General features: G+C 40.6%; 1 protein-coding gene across 7 annotated transcripts in view; it reads left to right on the forward strand.

Annotated features, from left to right (window-relative positions):
* The window catches only part of RNF38 (ring finger protein 38), a 196379-nt gene that overhangs the window by 139381 nt on the left and 36926 nt on the right, over positions 1–20072 (forward strand). For all 7 annotated transcript variants that reach the window (XR_012159143.2, XM_073345754.2, XM_073345751.2 and 4 more), the window contains 3 exons: positions 7415–7608; positions 12964–13177; positions 14955–15122. Coding sequence is in view for 6 of the 7 variants with exons in the window: in XM_073345751.2 (XP_073201852.1) it covers positions 7415–7608; positions 12964–13177; positions 14955–15122 (576 nt within the window). In the remaining variant the exon portion in view is untranslated. The remainder of the gene's footprint in view (positions 1–7414; positions 7609–12963; positions 13178–14954; positions 15123–20072) is intronic.

Raw genomic sequence — 20072 nt, forward strand, 5'->3', positions numbered from 1 at the left:
GGAGCAATGTTTGGCACGTGGCCCGCCAAGGTAAGCCCCCTGGTTGGCCGGGCCAGTTTGTTTACCTGCCGCATCTGCAGGTTCGGCTGATCGTGGCTCCCGCTGGCCGCAGTTCGCCACTCCAGGCCAATCGGGGGCTGCAGGAAGCGGCGCGGGCCAAGGGATGTGCTGGCTGCCGCTTCCCGCAGCTCCCATTGGCTGGGAGCAGCGAACCGCTGCCAGTGGGAGCCGCAATCGGACGAACCTGTGGACGTGGCAAGTAAATAAACTGGCCCGGGGGCTTACCCTGGCGGGCCACATGCCAAATGTTGCCGATCCCTTAGCTAGGCTGTTCTCGGGGTGACAGATGACAGAACAAGAAGCAATGGTCTCAAGTTGCAGTGGGGGAGGTCTAGGTTGGATATTAGGAAAAACTATTTCACTAGGAGGGTGGTGAAGCACTGGAATGGGTTCCCTAGGGGAGATGGAATCTCCATCCTTAGAGATTTTTAAGGTCCGTCTTGACAAAACCCTGGCTGGGATAATTTATTTGGGGTTGGTCTTGCTTTGAGCAGGGGCTTGGACTAAAGACCTCCTGAGGCTTTTTCCAACCCTAGTCTTCTGATTCTTCTGTGATTAAAATCTACCTTTTATGGTTGTTAAATTTATTTCTTGTTTATAATATAACCCAGTTTGTGCAATACATAATTGGGGGTGAGGGTGGTAAGAGGGTGTGCATACCTCCCTCCATGTTGAGGGAGGAGGCGGATTTCATAATATACCTTTGGGTCTGCACTCCAAGGGAGGTGGGCACCTGAGTGGTGGGGCAAGTCTCTTAAGCTGAGTCCTCTCAGAGCTGATCTCGGTGTTTGTGGTGTTCTGCAGTTGAGTATGTCCCTGCCTGTGTGTGTGCTGGAGTGGGCTTAAGACCCTGGCTCAGCAAGATAGGTTAAAGGGGGCCCATGCTGGCAGAATAGGCGGGCTCAGTGGTATCTCAGCACATCAGGTGGCATCTTGAAGAGGGGCAACCCATCACACCTTCCTTAAAAAAAACCTGATAAAAAGAAAACTTGGGTAAAATTGAAGGAAAGGGGACAGAGGAAGGACAGGAAAGAGGGTAGCTTTAATATTTTGCTGGCTAGTAAGTCAGGTACCAGGTCATTGGTTATTTCAGTAGTTTGATATGATCAGCTTTTCCTCACTGCTGCACCCCAAACATCCAGATAATGTTAAAACTTCTTAAAGGAGCTCTGTTTACAGTATTGCCATGTGATGCTGAATGTCTGCAAACACAAGACTCTTGCTGTGTTACCTTTATCTGCCTGGAGTAGTGAGATCTTTAAATTCAGATTTAGTGCTTCTAATTTTGTACAGAAAAATCTGAATTTGGAATATTTAGCTGTTAATTTCTTAAAAGCATCTGGTTGCCTATAAATCTTCATAAACTTTATTTTTTTAGTCGCTGATACAGATTGCAATTTCATTACCAAGACCTGCTAGGTTGTGTGTTCTGATAGTGTAGTGCGCGCTGTGGCTGTGCTGTAAGACTATGAAGTACAAGTATCTTCAGCTGTGCAAAAACTGACATAAATCAGTTTGATTTGGTAAAACTCCATCCTTCCACTGAATGAATAATTCTTTGTGGAGAATAAAATAAATATATTACACTATATTTTTTGTGATTATGTTGGTGTCTAATATAGAAGTAGTAGTTTTATGTAGTTTGATAGCACTGAATTTGCAGGAGGAGGAAGATTCAGGATCTGTTTTAATCTAAGATGTGGGGTACATTTCTTTTAAAATAAACTGAAAATTTTGTAAAATACAAAACCTTATATTAAAGTGACACTTGCTAAACCCCATTGCCCTGCTCATAATTGACAAAGATATCAGCATCCGTGTTGCTGTCCTGTCAGTAGCATTTTTGGCTCCTGTTGGTCTGTGAGATGAGCTGTACTCCATGAGCAGCAACGACAGATCTGCTTAAGTAGAAAATCCATGTATTCCAAGGCATTGAGGTTTCACGGCAGGTTTCCCACAGTTTTTCTATGTTCTATACGAGCTAAGCCAGGGGTGGCCAAACTTACTGACCCTCTGAACTGCATATGACAATTTTCAGAAGTTTGAGAGCCAGGGTGTGCCTGCTGCGGTTTGGGGCTTCTGCCCCACAGGAGGCATCTGTGGGGCTCGGGGCTTCAGTCCTGCTCCTGCTGAAGCCCCAAGCCCTGGCAGGCGCACCCCATGGGCCTAAAGCCCTGAGACACCCCCCCACACCCCCTGCTGGATAGAAACCAGTACCTCACCACCCTGCTGCAAGGCAGAGGTCCCGAGCTCTGTCTCTTCTCTCCCTCCCCATCTCAATGTGGTAGGTGGGGAATGGGGGGGAGTGGAGGGGGTTCCGGGAGCTGCACTTTAACTGTAAAAGAGCCATATGTGGCTCACGAGCCGCAGTTTGACCACCCCATAGCTTATGCATTCATTTTAAAAAATTTTAATTTCTGATTGTAATGTCAGAATACAAATCAATACAGTATTGTCCTGAGTCTGCAGGCTGAAAATGAGGTACAGACGTCTCAATTTAATTCAGTTTAACTGGTTGTCAGAAGATCATAATCAGATTCAAAGTTCAACATAGTTTTGAACGTTTTCATGTCATGTTTTCCTGTAGGAGAAACACCTAGCTCTAATGGTCTTTATCCATTAAACCTGGACATACCTGTCACATCTTTGATTCCTTTTATTTGAAAGATCTTCCTTTAGGAAGAGGTTTCAAATTTTGAGTGTATAAATATTTATTTATTTGGAGGCATTACAGTGCTTAAAAACTAAGGTAAAATGATATTCTACTGTATGTCATCAGTTTCTTTAAAAAATGGTCATGGGACTCTGTGAATTTGTGTACAGAATTGTATAAACTATATTCAGAAACATTTATTCCATCTCTAGTCTGTCTGCATGCCAGTGCAGGCCTAAAAAAAAGTACACTCCTTGGACTCAGGTGGGCTCTGACCCCATGACATCTTGCAGGCTAATCAAGGATTGTGCCCCTAAACCTACAAACCGGATAAGTGTGGTCCAAAAGCAACAGTCTCTTCTGTTGGGTATTGCCTCCCTCCTTTACTCCTGTCAGGAATTCACTCCCAGCTTTTCAGCCTCCTTTAGTCACATGGCCTGGAGAAGGGTCTATGTTGATCTCGTTCCCTCCACCTGAGGTCCCTTACTGTGTTATTCTGTGGGCATTTGGAGATGGCTCCCTTCTGCCTCCTAGCAGTGTCTGGGATCATTGCTTTAAGAACCCTCTTAGGCTGGCTCAACTGCAGCTCTGTCATCCATCTGCTCTGGGATGCAAAGCATTTATCTCAGTGGTTCATTCATTGACTCTTCATGCTGCCAGCTCCGTTATTGAGACACAGGGGTAACAGATCCAGTGCATAAGTGCACCCTGGGGTGAATAAATTATCGAAGTTTCAGTGATTCTCAATAGCATGTGGTGCAGTGCAGGTTTAGGGGATGGAGGGAGGGAAACAAATGGACTTTCCCTGCCATCCCCATTCTCTCTTGCAGCAAGTAAATCTGAAGCCTCATTTCGCTGACACTAACTAAAATTGAAACCAAAGATCTTGTGGAGGACTGCAGGGTAGACTCAGCTCACACTCCCAGAAGCCAGGCCTGAGGGTAGTGGTGCAGGGTTTCCCTTCTGGGTAAATCTGCAGGACCCAGCTCTGCCGGTATGTGCAGGAGATCAGGAAGGGTGAGGCATCTTGGGCCTTGTCTAAGTTTTGTAACATTTTCAAGCTGTGTCACCTGGCGCACACAACTACTAAGATACAGAAAGCTCCACATAACCTTTACAACTTAAGGGGGAAAGGAGGCTACATCAAATGTTACGACAATATTATTGTCTTGTTAAAAACTTCTGCTTTTATAAAAAGCCTAAACTAGCAACTTATCCTTTCTCATAAGAGCACAAAGATGAGCAACGTTAACATAAAACTATTCAGAATGGCTGTAAAAAGTATTCGAAAGCATAATGAATGGTCTCGTCAACAGTGTATCAGGATTTCACGCCAATTCATACTAAATAGTATAAGAGAAGGACACATTTTACAAACGGGTTTAATTCTTTGCTCAGTAGTGACATGGCTCGCTACTGGTGTCTCTACATGATAAGGTATCATAGTGCACAGCTACAAGGAAAGGGCTATAGATTTGCTAGGGGAACATTAATTGTGAATTTCCTGACTCTTGTGGATTTAATTTCAACCCTAATTCTGCCTTGGCACTAAACTTCATCTTCTTCTTTCAGTAGTAACATGGGATGACTATCATGAAGTCTTTCTGGCATTGGTGCTTTGACTTATGAAATGTTCTGTGTTTTGTGCAGATGTTGCTTGCTCTTCTAGAAATTCATGTTTGAAACAATGTCATCTTTTAGTTCCTGGCTTTTGTCATGTCAATTTTTAATTTACGTAATAAAAATAAACTGGATCTTCCACAGCTATCAGGCCCTCATCATTCTGTTCTTGCTGCTTGTTTGGCAGCAGTAAAATCAGACAACACAGAATGGCCTGTCAGCAAAGGAGGTAGACCAAGGACGCTGAGCTGGCCTGTTGAATATTGGCATGAAATTTGGGGAGATGTAAATGTTGCAACAAATGACATACTGTATAAATATAGCAATGCATTGGCCAACTTAGGGTTTTATAGACTGCAAAATTATACTGTTTGTGATAGGCTCTGCCATGAGTTCAGTGTAATTGAAATGTAAATGGATCTTAATTTGTATGGGATTTGTTTCTGCCACTAATTCCATGTTACTTTTTGCAATATGCTCTTGTAACCCTGTTACAATCATCTTATGAGAATTGGTTTCTTAATTAAAGCCAAGAAAAAGTACCAATTTTTTTTCTTAATGACACTAATTTATGAAGAAGTTAGGATTTAGCTTTAGGTCATTTTTTTTCCAGTTCAGAGAAACATAATTAGGTTTTAAACGCTTGCTTTTATATGTAGTTCAGAAAATGATTTTATTGTTATTTGCTTTCTAATGGCAGACAAGTTGGGATGGAAATACTGTTGCTTAACATAGAAGGCAGTTAGTACATATTATGGAGTTTGGAGTAGATGTACTAAATAGTAATTTGGAATGATGAAGGGTAACTGCCTAGCAGCTTGTTAGTTTGATACATCTCTGCCATCTCCTATGAACTCATGAGCTGTTTTGTGTTTGGAGTGCATTTCTTCAGAGACAAAATAATCAAAAGAACCAGTGTTCCAGGATAAATATGCTTTTTTGGACATTTGGTAGGGGGCGGGGTAGGGGTATTTAAGAGTAAATTTAGTGCTAAGGAAAGGTGCCAGACACATGGCATTACCAGTCAAAGTTGGTTAGCCAAACAATAGCTTGAAAACGCCTCTCTCTCACCAACGGAGATTAATACAATGAATACCTGTTACCATTCACTAGGCTTTGCCCCCTCTGCCAGCTCACTGAACCCTTTTGTCTCATCCTCCCATTTGCACCTGTTTATTTTCGTATGGTTCTCTATAGCCTCCAAGTGTGCCTGGCTTTTTTGCCCTGTTTATCTGTCGGTTCATATATCTCTCAGGATCTGACCCACTCACCTGAAGCATACCGTCCTGTTTCCAAGACTGTCTTTGAAAACTCTCATTTTGTCCATCAACCATAGAACCCTGCCTTCGTGGCTTACCTCGTTCTTCACAACACGTTAAACATCAATTTAAAAATCAAAGTAGGCACTTGAAGCATGTCAAAAGTACTGCTCAGGTACTGCTTACTATGCTTTTATGCTGCACCCTTTTCTCCTTTCTTACCACGAGTAAAGGTAGGCTGTTGGTGGTCTGATCTGGAAGAGGGTTTTGAATGTACAGTGTTGAGGGAGATCAAAGAAGCAACTAACTCAGTGAAATGGTAATAATGGGAAACTTCAATTACCAGTATCCAAACTTTTAAACCATCACAATGGGGCAACATTTAGGGAAATGGTTGCTTGATTTTCTAGGTTTCAGAGTAGCAGCCGTATTAGTCTGTATATGCAAAAAGAAAAGGAGTACTTGTGGCACCTTCATAAGTGAGCTGTAGCTCACGAAAGCTTATGCTCAAATAAATTGGTTAGTCTCTAAGGTGCCACAAGTACTCCATTTATTTTTGATTTACTAGAGTACTACTTGGAACACCTAGTCCTAAAGCACACAAGAGGAAAGGTTTTTCTTGACTTATTCCTAACTGAGATACAGGAGTTGGTCAAAAAAGTAATTACAGCTTAACAGCTATTGGTGATTATAATTTAAGTACTGCATCCTCAGGGAGGAATTTCATATAAAAAATAAACCTGTCACTATGCACTTAGCTTTAGAAAGGGAGATTGGGGGAAAAAGGGAGCTGATCAAAAAGGCCCTAAAGTAAAAACTTAGGAAAGTAAAATCCTTAGCCTAAAACAGATACAAAGACTGTGCATATCCCTAAACTGAAAAGGAAACAGGAAGGTAAAAGAGATGTGGTTAATTGTCAGAGATGAAGAAAGTATTCAAGCCAAACCAGTATTCTTCCGAAAATGGAAATGCAACATTAAGTGAAACTAATAAAAATAACATAAACAATGGCAGATGAAATATATACATTTGTATATTTTATGAAGACAGGGATTTTTGAAGAGTAAATACTAATTACTATTACTGGAGCAATTTGGCCTCCTGTAGTCAATTAGAATTTTTTGTGTCAGCAAATTTTAGGTGGTCAGATCAGGAAAAGGTATCCAACCAAATAACTTTTTAAAGTAAAAATTACATTGATTTAGCTGATGCTTTTGTCAACTTTTTTTTACACTTGTTAATTGCCAGTCTTGTGCTAACAAGTTAAAGGACAAGAGACACATCTTAGCTGAGTTAGCAAAACTAAAATTGGCTTGAATACAAATCAGATGTCTAATAAGCTGTATAGTGAGCATCCTCCTGGTGGATATGGGGTGCACATGCTGAGCTAGAACTCCATATGGCGGACTATTTAATGATTGACAAATATGGATCCTATTAGCATGAAATTGGTGCTTAGCCAGCAACATTTTTTGAAGATCCCATACATTTTAAAAAAAAAACCTCACTCTCTTGAAACAAACATTTTTTAGCTTTGTATCTCTGGCAACTTTGTTTCTGCCTCAACATGAGAATTTTTAAAATATTGCGCTGAATTCTGTAATAAAAATGTATTTGTGATGGGGAAGCCATAAAATAATTGTAGAATCCATTGCCTTCATGATGTGATAACTAGAGATTTAACTTCATGCGGTATTTTGTTTTGAATGTATATGGTCTACTTCAATTTTTTCCTCCACAGATGTAAACTGCAGTAATAATACAAAACTGTGTGTGTGGGGTATGACTCACTCAGGTGCGTTTGTTTTTTGCATTTGCATAGAGTGAAGACAGTCCGAGTCCTAAGAGACAACGCCTTTCTCATTCAGTCTTTGACTATACAGCAGCATCACCAGCCCCATCACCGCCAATGCGACCATGGGAGATGACATCAAATAGGCAGCCTCCTTCAGCTCGACCCAACCAACATCACTTCTCAGGGGAACGATGCAACACACCTGCACGCAACAGGAGGAGGTAAATGGATTAGTCAGGTTGTGGAGTGGTTTCTTGCTAGCCTGTCTGCTGATTCAGGCGAGACCTTTTTCAAGGCAGCAGGGATTCATTAGCATTAGAAGTGAAGTACTCCTAGCAGAAGACTGCTAGTTATACAACACTATATGATAAATATTAATTTTGAAAAATTTGTTGATAAATATTTGCTATTATCGCTGCTGAAAACTGGTATTTGGAAGTAATTAATGAGGTCAATGAAGTCTTCCTATAATTTTGTGTGGACATGTACAGTTTGAGAGGGTGGTTGCTCCTTAGCGTTTTCAGTTAGAATCCATTTATTTCTCTAATACCGCACATTACATTAGTGCGTTGTACACATAGACAATGTGTCAGAAAATCAACCAAAAACTAAAGATTCCTATTTCTGGACAGGCTATTACTACTAGTTGTAGACTAATTATTTTTATAGTGCAATAAACGTGCATGACACTTACACAACTTACAACTTTGTCCTTCCCTAATAAATGTACAATCTAATTTCAAATGAGAATGAATAAAACTGACAAGATTGATGCAAGTAGTATCATGTGATTGCTTAGATGTGTGGTGAATGTATTGCAAGGGTTTACATTTTTATCTTAGTTTAGTTTTGGCCTATGGTTCATAAGCCTCTTTTGAAGCAAAGTTTTTTGAATAAGCTCAATTAGTCATTATGGCTATGTTGAACTGGTGCCTGCACCAGTGCGTTGTAAAGCTTAAAAATAAAGACCTCTTCACTATTCTAGTTAATTATCCAAAACACAAGCGTTTGCTCCCTCACAATAGGTTTTGGAACTGTTTTTGTCACCTAACACAAATTTAAAACACATTTCCCTATGTTTGCTTCAGAAAAAAGTGATACTTTACATTCTCCAGCTTTAGGAGAAGCCATACATTTTTATGAATGCAAAAACCAGGCTTTTGAGACCAGAAACAGACCCTTTTCTATCCCCAAAGTTAAAAATTGTCAACTGGCATTTTGTTTACTGAAGCTGTAGCACATTGTTACTTAATTTAAAGAAGTCTTTTAGGGTCACAAATCCTGGAAGCTTCGGGCCACAACTTGCAAAATTATATTTGTTTTCATACAACCAGCAGTCAAAACTAATAATGCAAGTCAATGAGTTGATTTCTTGGATTGTTGCAGAGAGAGGCAATGGGGTCCAGTGGATAGGCAATTGTCTTGTGACTTAGGAGACCCGTATTTTATTTTCAGCTTCCACTGACATTCAACTGTGAACCTCTGTTTTACGCTCTTGTCCTCTGTCTTGTCTGTTTAGACTGTGACCTCCTTAGGGCAGGAACTCTTTGTACGGTGCCTTGCACAGTGGGCCTCGAACTTGCTTGGGGTTTCAAGGCACCACTGTTAATACAAATAAAAAGTAGATTATTAGTAAAATAAGCTCAATAGGCTTTTACATAATTCTGTTTAAAAGTGAAGTTAATTTTCCCTTCTTCTGATGAACTTGCTTCAAGTTTTATCAGGTTTAGTCTCTGTCACTATGTATATCCATTAATCTGTTACCCAGGTAACAAAACCTGTGCGTGCTCTGACTGGAGACTGTTTTGAAGCTGTCTGTCACCAAATGGCTAGCAAATACATCAGTATTGCCAACACCAAGCATTTAAAAAAAAAGTTAGACCCCGGAAAATCTTGATTCAAAATAAGCTCTTTGTTAGTCTGCCTTCTTCCCTCTACAGGCTCAATAATCACCTGTCATCCCACTTTGTGATTATTTAGGTTCAACATTCACCCTTATGTACACAGTGGATGCAAAGGTGGACTTCCCTCAGCTGCAAGGAAAGGGTCTGCACAGTTTGCTCTCCACTATTTGGGAAGATGGAGCTGCCGTTTTTTCCCCTCCCGTCCTTTCCTTGCCATACTCAAGCTTCCATCCCCATTCTTCCTGCCTCCCCTGATATGTAACACACCACCTTCCCTCTGCCTTCTCAGTCTTGTACTCTCATGTTCCTCCGCATCTGCTCCATGGCAGTAGCTCTGGTACTCTATTCCCTGATTGAGAACATTTAAAAAGTTACTGGGGGGGAAAAGTACTTATGTGAACAGCTAAATACAGAGAACAGGAATCTCTAGTTACAGACAGCTGTGATCGTTGTTACTGGCTAAGACCTGCATGCATCTGGTTATATTTATTTTTTGCTCCGTTTCCTCAACCTTGTTTCATTTGTTTGGTCCACAAGTTATGCCTTGTCTTTTAAGTTTTTAGAGACAGACTGTCATTTACTATTTTTGTCTGTTACCCAGCACAATGGGGCCCAAACTGGTTGAGGCCTGTGAGCACTACTGCAAGTTAAGTGCAAGTTGTAACTACTTTGCATGAAGAAAAGGAGGACTTGTGGCACCTTAGAGACTAACCAATTTATTTGAGCATGAGCTTTCGTGAGCTACAGCTCACTTGCTCAAATAAATTGGTTAGTCTCTAAGGTGCCACAAGTCCTCCTTTTCTTTTTGCGAATACAGACTAACACGGCTGTTCCTCTGAAACCTGTTACTTTGCATGAGGCATTCCCAGTAATTCCAAGTTAGTCATCTGCTAGAGCTACACATCTGGAGGTTATCTCAGAGTTTCACCTAAGGAAAGGGACATTTCTTTGCAATCTGACATGTATCTGATCATCTAGGAGAAGTCTGTATGCATCAAGTTCTGTTTTTTCCAGAGTACTACGTTCTGTGCTGCCCATAAATCAGTATATAGAAAAGTGTTGACAGTTTTTGTTATGCTTTGTTTCCTTCTGGGTAATTAACAGAAGTAAAGCTTGACCATTGGCACTACTTGTGGACAGGTAAAGGCAGAACTGAAGCTAAAAATGCTACTGTGTCTAAAGATAAATGGCAGGGGAAACTAGGGCATCTCTGCTGGGTTTAGTTTTTTCAAAATGTTGAAACTGCCATCAGTGACTTTAACCACTCCAGGAACTTTTCCAAACCCAAGTCCTTCCTTCATATGATGTTACAGCTTTGCACTGATGTTAGCTGAAGATTGGATATGTGCTACTGTAAACAGTCAGATTTGTATATGAAGTTTAAAGGTGCATATAAAGGACGTTTAAATCTGAATTCACTAAAACTGAAATCTTGCTGCCTGCATTATTAAATAAAATATCTGCAGTAAAGTTACAAAAATTATATAGGTCTATCTTATCTGTAATGATGTACAACTGTGAACAAGTGGATTTTAGTAGTAATGCAATTTTTAGACATTTAAAAGCAGTCACTAACATAAAGCATACTTGAATACCTTGGGCAAGTTGACTTGTATTGTAACTGACTGTGACATAGTACTGAATGTACACAACCTTAAAGCTAGATTTGTATCTGTGCAGCTTTGATTGTCTTGTGTGACTATGGAAAGCACTGCGGGTAAATCTTTCCAGATGACACCAATAATAGCTATGTCAGCATAACTTTATTATTAGTTATGCAGAAATTAACAAACACTATAATAGATTCTGAAAATGGAAGAATACAAGGGAAACATTTATCTGCTTATAAGACTTAAATCAGCAAAGCTCTCTGATACTACAACACAAGTAATTATAAGCAGGGTTGGTAACAACACTTGTTGTTAAGGTTGCCTGACAGTTCCCATTATAAGACACTGTTTTCAGTTGCTTATAACTTTGCCAAACTTTAATAATTTGAGCTGAAATTTTCCATCCTGGGTGTTTTTGTCTCAGGGTGATTTTGGGGGGGGGGCATTTCAACCAAAACAGTTTCAGCTGTTTTTGAAAAAAGAAAAGGAGTACTTGTGGCACCTTAGAGACTAACCAATTTATTTGAGCATGAGCTTTCGTGAGCTACAGCTCACTTCATCGGATGCATACCGTGGAAACTGCAGAAGACATTATATACACACAGAGACCAGTAGTCCAGCAGGACAGTGGGGTGGGAGGAGGTATTGTTTCATGGTCTCTGTGTGTATATAATGTCTTCTGCAGTTTCCACGGTATGCATCCGATGAAGTGAGCTGTAGCTCACGAAAGCTCATCCTCAAATAAATTGGTTAGTCTCTAAGGTGCCACAAGTACTCCTTTTCTTTTTGCGGATACAGACTAACACGGCTGTTACTCTGAAAGCTGTTTTTGAGAATGTGAGAGTAAAAAACGTTATTTTGCCCATGTTAAAACATCCTGGTGTCTTTTTCTTTGAGAAAAAGTACCCCATGGTTTGCAGCAGAGACTTGAAATTTGGCCAGAGGGTGGCCTATGTCAAATGTGCCTTTTCCAGTTCTTGTGAAAATCTGCCCAAATTATATAAGACTTGGAAAAATTGCAGTTTGCATATGCTCTGTAGAGACTTGCTAGAGCATAGCTATTTCCCAAAGATTTCATCTGCAGTGAGCATGCTGCAGTGACCAGGCAAGTCACTGAAACTAAACTTCTTACAAGTAGTCATTAATTGCTCAGTTTCTGGGTACTGACTTCAGACCCTGGCATCTGATTAGCAGAAGGCGTGAGCGCACTTGGTTGCAAATGAAGTCAATAGGAGTGTACTTTGATCACCAAAAGAGCTATGTTATGCTTCTTAATCAGGTTTTAGGTGTCTCAAATTGGGCACCCAAAATGAGTGGATACTTTTTATATTAATCTCTGTCATAGTTCCACATCTGTAAATTCCGGATAATACCACCACCTTAGCTCACAAGGGTGGTGTGAAAATAAATGAAAGTTTGTGAAGCATTCAGCTACTACAGTAAGTGCCATAGAAAAAGCTCATGAAAAAATTAATAATTAAGTCTTTAGAGTAGGGTTTGAATAGTGTGCAGTAAATAAGGCCTGGGGCCACACACTGAATAATGAGGAGAAAACAAAATATTGAATAGCTACTCATTTAGTGAGCACCATCCATTCTGTGCTCTGAATGAGTCAGGGCTCCTGTAGGGAGAAAAAAAGTATGTGATCATATCCTAGTAGTCTGTATCCTCATGCATACATACAAGATTGCACAAGCAACCATAATCCTGGCATTTTCTAACTGTTGACTGCTTGACTTGGCAACCTTCATGTCCTTTTAATGTATCTTGTGTATACAATATCTGTATAAAAGTGCTTATGTTAATTTAGCTTGTGCTGGTTCTCCTGATTGACATATATTGGTTTAGTCACTGTATACTGAAATAATTGCATCTGTACTAAGGCTTTTATCAGTATACTACTGTCGGTTTAAAAAATAAAATCACATCTCTAGCCGACATATCAATCTTGACGGAACTGTCTAGTATAGACTTGTCCTCAGTATTGGATTATGTATGACATTGTTTAAGAAAGAGGCCTGTGGCAGTTTGTGACATGTCTTCCCATTTAATATGTTTCCAGTCCTCCTGTTAGACGCCAGAGAGCGAGAAGGGATCGCCTGTCTCGACATAATTCCATTAGTCAAGACGAAAACTATCACCATCTCCCCTACGGACAGCAACAAGCAATAGAAGAGCCCCGAGCCTTCCACCCACCGAATGTATCCCCCCGTATGTTGCACCCAGCCGCTCATCCGCCACAGCAGAATGCAGTGATGGTTGACATTCATGAACAGGTGTGAGAATGTTGGGTGAACTCACTAAGGACGCTGATTTCTCTAAGACTTTCAAAAAAATCCAAGTAGTTGGCATTGAAGTTAGAACATTGTGGTAACTACTGCTTGCCGTTTGTTGTGGCAGTTTCTTTCAAGAGTCATAATGGTGCACTAGTTAAACAATAATAGTATACCCATTTAAATTTATTATAAATATTTTTGGATGTTTTTCTACATTTTCAAATATATTGATTTTCAGTTATGCTAATGAAGCATGAAAGGGCATACAAATGTTTAGCATATCTGGCATGTAAATACCTTGCAACGCTGGCTACAAGAGTGCTGTGTGAAAGCCTGTTCTCACTTTCAGGTGATGTAAATAAGAAGTAGGCAGCACTATTTTCCATAAATGTAAACACACTTGTTTGTCTTAGTGATTAGCTGAACAAGAAATAGCACTGGGTGGACTTGTAGGCTCTGAAGTTTTACAGTGATTTGTTGTTGAGTTCAGTTATGTTAAAAAAAAAATTCTACATTTGTAAGTTGCACTATCTTGATAGAGATTTCACTACTGTACTTGTATGAGATGAACTGAAAAATACTATTTCTTATTTCTTTTTTACAGTGCAAATATTTGTAATAAAAAATAATATAAAGTGAGCACTGTACTTGTATTCTGTGTTGTGATTGAAATCAATATATTTGGAAAATGTAGAAAACATCCAAAAATATTTAAATGGTATTCTGTTATTGTTTAACATTGTGATTAAAACTGGGATTAATTGTGATTATTTTTTTAATCTTGCAATTAATTGCGATTTATTTTTTAAATAATTTGACAGCCCTAATTTATATTTATTTCCACCTGTGTACTGGTTTGTTCCTGCTTGTTAATTCCCCAAGAGTGGGATCCAGACAAGCAATTCATGAAGGAAGAAGAGGGGCTTTTCAAGATAATTGCCTTTTATGGTCCGCACTCCTTGTCTCTAATTCTTTGGAGTCTTTACTGGAGATTTCTGATATAGTGTAAGAAACCAAGTAGTGGTTGGGGCCCTCTGTCTTTTAGACCCTCGGGTTTGAATGTTGAGTTCTAGTAGATGTTGCTGATTCCTAGCCCTGGGCATTTTCAGACCAGGAGTGTGGGTCCTTATTGGCAGTTACCTCAAAGCACCACAATTACAGGTATTTAACCTTTCCCTTTCCAGCTTTTAAATTAGCCTTTGGTTTTATCCACTGTTCTGTTACGTTTATTTTAGACATCGCTTGAGCTTTCACCTTAGAGTGGGAATATGCAGAGATGGTTATCTTGGGAGAAAAAAAATTATCTGCATTTTTTTTTCTTCAGTATCTCTGTGGAAAATCATTTAGCCACTCTTCCCATCAGAGTTTGGAAGATTGTTTAGCTACTTGTACATTTTTCCTTCTGATTTTAATTCGGTTTTATGTCGGAGTTTCTGCCTCCTTTTTGAAAGGAACTAATCTGAACACATGAAGGGACCCTACAGAACCTGAGATATACTGTTTGTGTCTTGGAGGATTTAATGTTTTGAGTTGAGAGTCCCCTCCCTGGCATTGTTCAGGAAGCACTGGTGTAAGCGCAGTAATCTGTTGAGGAGGATATTTTTTAAGAACAGGAATTACAGGTTTGTAACTTTCTTTTATACCCTCAGTGTAAAATGTGATTTTTCTGGTATTTAGGTGAAAGTTTGCCATTTTTAAATGGCAAACCATAACTGTTCAGAACCCTCTGAATTTTGTAAAGTAACAAAATTACTGAAAATTGTTTGTTTCAATGCAGATCCACCAGGGCACGGTCCCTGTCTCCTACACAGTAACAACGGTAGCACCACATGGGATTCCGCTCTGCACAGGCCAGCACATACCAGCTTGTAACACACAGCAGGTCCCAGGATGTTCTGTGGTTTTCAGTGGACAGCACCTTCCCGTCTGCAGTGTGCCTCCTCCAGTAAGTAGGTTTATCTAATGACCCAAGCTTTCATCTCCAGTGTGTGGGGTGGGCAGCCTGGAGCTTCACAGCTAATGTGGTTTTTCAGTTTGCATCAGAGAAATCCACTCGTCACTGGGGCAAAGTGTGGGTGTATAAGCAGACCTTTTAGCTTGATGTAAGGTTGCGTGTTTTATGCTTATGTACTTTTTTTCATAGTGGTGTAGTATTCTTATATTAACATGTTTTAACTAAAGTCAGAACTAGCTCCAGTCTCTGGACACTCATCCATAGCTTCACAAAACAAGTTCAGAAATTTGGAGGAAAGGGTTTTTAAAGTTAATCGAATAGTAGGAAGCCCCCTAAAATAATTGACAGGGTGTAAGAGGCCCCCTTCCCTCAGAGGGTGTGCGCGCATATACAAAATCAGCCCTTCCAGCACATCTCTAAAATCAATACTTTGTGTAAATATTAGCAAGATTTAAAAAAAAAAAGACTAAGACAGGCCAAAAGAGATCTCAATTATTTGGAAACACATTAACAAAGAAACTGTCAAAGCATCCTTGTTTATCTAATCACCCTGTATCTCCCACATTGCTGGGAGCAGAATAACTGACTTGCCGGGATAACTCTTTCCTGTCTCAGACCTGAAATGGTACGAAGAGTTCATCCAGATACCAGATGGGGATAATACCATCCAGCTACGTTACATGCATACCATCTTGCTGTCAGAGAGAGAAATATCATTATGTAAGTGCTGACAGTGCACTCTGTACTGTACAAGTAACAAATTAAGTAGATGCCGCCCTGAGGAGCTCACACAATCCAGAAAACTGCCTTTTCATGTGTGTTTTAAATAAGATGATAATGGAAAGTAACCATATTTTGTGTCTACACCCCAGTAATCCTTTGGGACATATAGAGTGGAAAGACACCTTTGTGTGTGCAGGGCTGCATTTCTCTCAGTACCAATTCTTCTGTACCAGTCACACTACTGAGCGCTTCTCTAGCCCCCACTTCTATACTGATTCATTTTTTTTTCTACACAGTTAACTTTGCTTTGTTTCGCACTTCTAGAAGTTATGAAAATGGGGTGACTTAACGTCGTGGTTTAAGGTGTGAACTAACATTGTGTTAAGAACCTTAATTTCCTGAGTAAAGCGCTTTCCTGACTTCAGCGTTGATTTCTCAACTTTAACAATGCATAAATAAATCTTTGTATATGTAATATTTTTATGAAGTGTATATGCAGAAGCATATCGGTCCATTTTGCAACATTTTTTTAACATATGAATGTTGACAGCCCCAATTCACACCAGTATTACTTTTTTTTTCTTCCTTTTCAAACAGAATATTCATTCCCTTTCCAGCTCCTGTGTGCTTCAGGGGCTGTTTGAGCAGTGAAAATTGCTCATATAATTTGTAAAATATTATGGTTTTGATTCTCATTTACACTAAAGACACTCTACATTGTAAATTACATTCACAGCTATTTCAAGACCCTTTACGCTGCCAGAGCAATCTATTTCAGAAGCTGCTGATGCATCTAAGTTGATGGACCAGGGACAGCAGTTTTAATTCACTTTATCCAGACCCCATTCACTCCTCATTGGATATCTTCTTCAGCTTTCTGGCATTCTGTAGTTTTCAGATGCCTGTTGGTAGCACTTCGTCTTCATAGTTGTTCCTTTGCTGCGGCACCTCAATCCTATGCAGGGAGTGGGAGCTGTCAAAATTTAGGTAATCTGTTACATGGTCAGAGTGCCAGAGAAGCAGAGGGGAGAACTCTCCTGTCTATATAAATTAAGTCACAGTTTTAAGAGCTGCTAAGGAGCAACTGATTGGAGGCGCACACACCTATCTGCCTTCCCATTGAAGCATCTCTGGGTTTTATGCAGTCTCGTAAAACCCATGAAACAGCAGAGGACAAAGAGAGAGAAGTGCAGTTGGAAAGCAGCTACTACAATTAAAACTGCAGAGGAATTAATTTTCAAGGAACCCTCCAGAATGTTTCAAAATCTGACCTGGGAGAGCACAGAGAAGAAAATCTTTAATTGAAAAATGCTCAGAGTGGTGTAATCTGATTGGAGAAGCATCTCTATGGTCCCAGTGCACACACTGGGTGGAAGATAATTATATGGGTTTGGAACCATCTTCACTTAAACTGATTGCTGCCTTATCCATGACATTTTGTTACAATACTATTTTATATTCAAAACATAACAAATTTGCCTACAAAACAGTCATAAACTATAGTTTAATCTGCTCATGCGAGGGGATAACACCTCAGTTTCATCGTGTGTATTCAGTTCAGTGAAATCGCTATATTAAAAGAATGTAACATTCGCAGGGAAACATGAATGTGAGGAAATAGTTGTCTGCCCATATTCAGCCCTGCCCTCTTGTGCTCATACATTACAGTAATTTTTAATCACATGACAGCATGATATTTCCACAAGACTGATCTCGCTCAGTGCTTATATTTGTGACCAATCAAAACAGATTGTTCACCTTACAATCACAATGTGTTGTCTGTCTCAAATTTCAGCTTTTTAGCTCCACCTGTAGATATTAGAACTGTTCCCAAAAAAGTTGTTGGTTTTTTTAAATGTTAAGTCGGCTTTTCATTGCCTTCATGTAAGAAATGACAGAACTGTGTTCGCATACATTTTTTTTTAAAAAATCACCTTTGGGCAAAGATGAGATCTGGAAAATTTTCAGTCTGGAAAATGAAAGTTTGACAGCTTCTGCAAGGCATTTGACTTGGTACCACATGGCATTTTGATTTAAAAAAAAGAAAATGATGCAAAATTAACATAGCCAGTTTTTAATCCATTTAATGTGTGCTAACTGAAAGATCTCAAAATGCAATGCAAAGAGGGAATCCTCATAGAGAGTGTGTGGTGTTTCTAGTGAGGCCCTGCAGGGATCGGTTCATTGCCCTATGCTATTTAATATTTTTATCAATGACCTAGAACGGGGTGGCCAACCTGGTACTGGTACTTGCCATGCTAGTGGCCTACCTACGCAGAGGGGGATATTCCCGTACTTGGATGACTGCCTGGTGAAAGCACCAACACTGCAGACAGCCATAGATACCACCCAACGTATGATAAAACTCTTCACCTCCTTAGGACTTTAAATAAACTTACAAAAGTCTACTCGAACAGATGTCCAATGCCTGGAATTCATTGGAGCGAACCCCAACTCCCTCAAAGCAACTGCCTCCCTTCCAACAAAACACTTTCTGACTCTACCACCTTAATCTCAACAGCGCAGAACAGCCTGCAGGTGTCTGCCAAACTTGCCTGCAACTCCTAGGCCACATGGCCACCACAACCTCTGTCGTCCAACATGCAAGGCTACACATGCGGTGCCTTCAAGCCTGGTTACGGACAAATTATGCTCCCCACAGGCACAGCATAAACAAATTCCTCACTATGCCCAGTGCAATCAAGGACTCCCTGCAGTGGTGGACCAATCCAGACAACGTCTGCAGGGGTGTGCCATTTCTGCAGAATCCACCAGTGCTCACCATCAGCATGGACGCATCCCTCCTCGGCTGTGGGGGCACATCTACAGACACATTCTGTACAGGCCCCCTGGTCTCCAGCGGAGTCCCAGCTTCATATCAACCTGCTGGAACTACAAGCGGTTCAAAATGCCTGTTCTCATTTTCTACCACTAATCCAAAACAAAACGGTACCGATCCTCACGGACAATGTAGCCAGTATGTTCTACATAAACAAGCAAGGGGGAGCTCAGTCACACTCCCTATATGTGGAAGCCATGTGTCTTTGGCAATGGTGCATCAAACACAATGTCCATGTTATAGCTGCCAGAACAACACGGCAGAGGACCTTTTATCAAGATCACTAACTTGGGGGACTAATATGAAGGGGAAAGGAGTCCAGGAGAGCTGGCTATATTTCAAGGAATCCCTGTTGAGGTTACAGGGACAAACCATCCCAATGTGTTGAAAGGATAGTAAATACGGCAGGCGACCGGCTTGGCTTAACGGTGAAATCCTAGTGGATCTTAAACATAAAAAAGAAGCTTACAAGAAGTGGAAGGTTGGACATATGACCAGGGAAGAGTCTAAAAATATTGCTCGGGCATGTAGGAATGAAATCAGCAGGGCCAAATCGCACCTGGAGCTGCAGCTAGCAAGAGATGTCAAGAGTAACAAGAAGGGTTTCTTCAGGTATGTTGGCAACAAGAAGAAAGCCAAGGAAAGTGTGGGCTGAATGAGGGAGGCAACCTAGTGACAGAGGATGTGGAAAAAGCTCATGTACTCAATGCTTTTTTTGCCTCTGTCTTCACGAACAAGGTCAGCTCCCAGACTGCTGCGCTGGGCATCACAGCATGGGGAGTAGATGGCCAGCCCTCTGTGGAGAAAGAGGTGGTTAGGGACTATTTAGAAAAGCTGGACGTGCACAAGTCTATGGGGCCGGACGCGTTGCATCCGAGAGTGCTGAAGGAATTGGCGGCTGTGATTGCAGAGCCATTGGCCATTATCTTTGAAAACTCGTGGCGAACGGGGGAAGTTCCAGATGACTGGAAAAAGGCTAATATAGTGCCAATCTTTAAAAACGGGAAGGAGGAGGATCCTGGGAACTACAAGCCAGTCAGCCTCACCTCAGTCCCTGGAAAAATCATGGAGCACGTCCTCAAAGAATCAATCCTGAAGCACTTACATGAGAGGAAAGTGATCAGGAACAGTCAGCGTGGATTCACCAAGGGAAGGTCATGCCTGACTAATCTAATCGCCTTCTATGATTACTGGTTCTGTGGATGAAGGGAAAACAGTGGATGTATTGTTTCTTGACTTTAGCAAAGCTTTTGAAACGGTCTCGCACAGTATTCTTGTCAGCAAGTTAAAGAAGTATGGGCTGGATGAATGCACTATAAGGTGGGTAGAAAGTTGGCTAGATTGTCGGGCTCAACAGGTAGTGATCAATGGCTCCATGT

The sequence above is a fragment of the Lepidochelys kempii genome, chromosome 5 (assembly GCF_965140285.1).
Source record: "Lepidochelys kempii isolate rLepKem1 chromosome 5, rLepKem1.hap1, whole genome shotgun sequence".
In the NCBI taxonomy this organism is placed as follows: Eukaryota; Metazoa; Chordata; order Testudines; family Cheloniidae; genus Lepidochelys; species Lepidochelys kempii.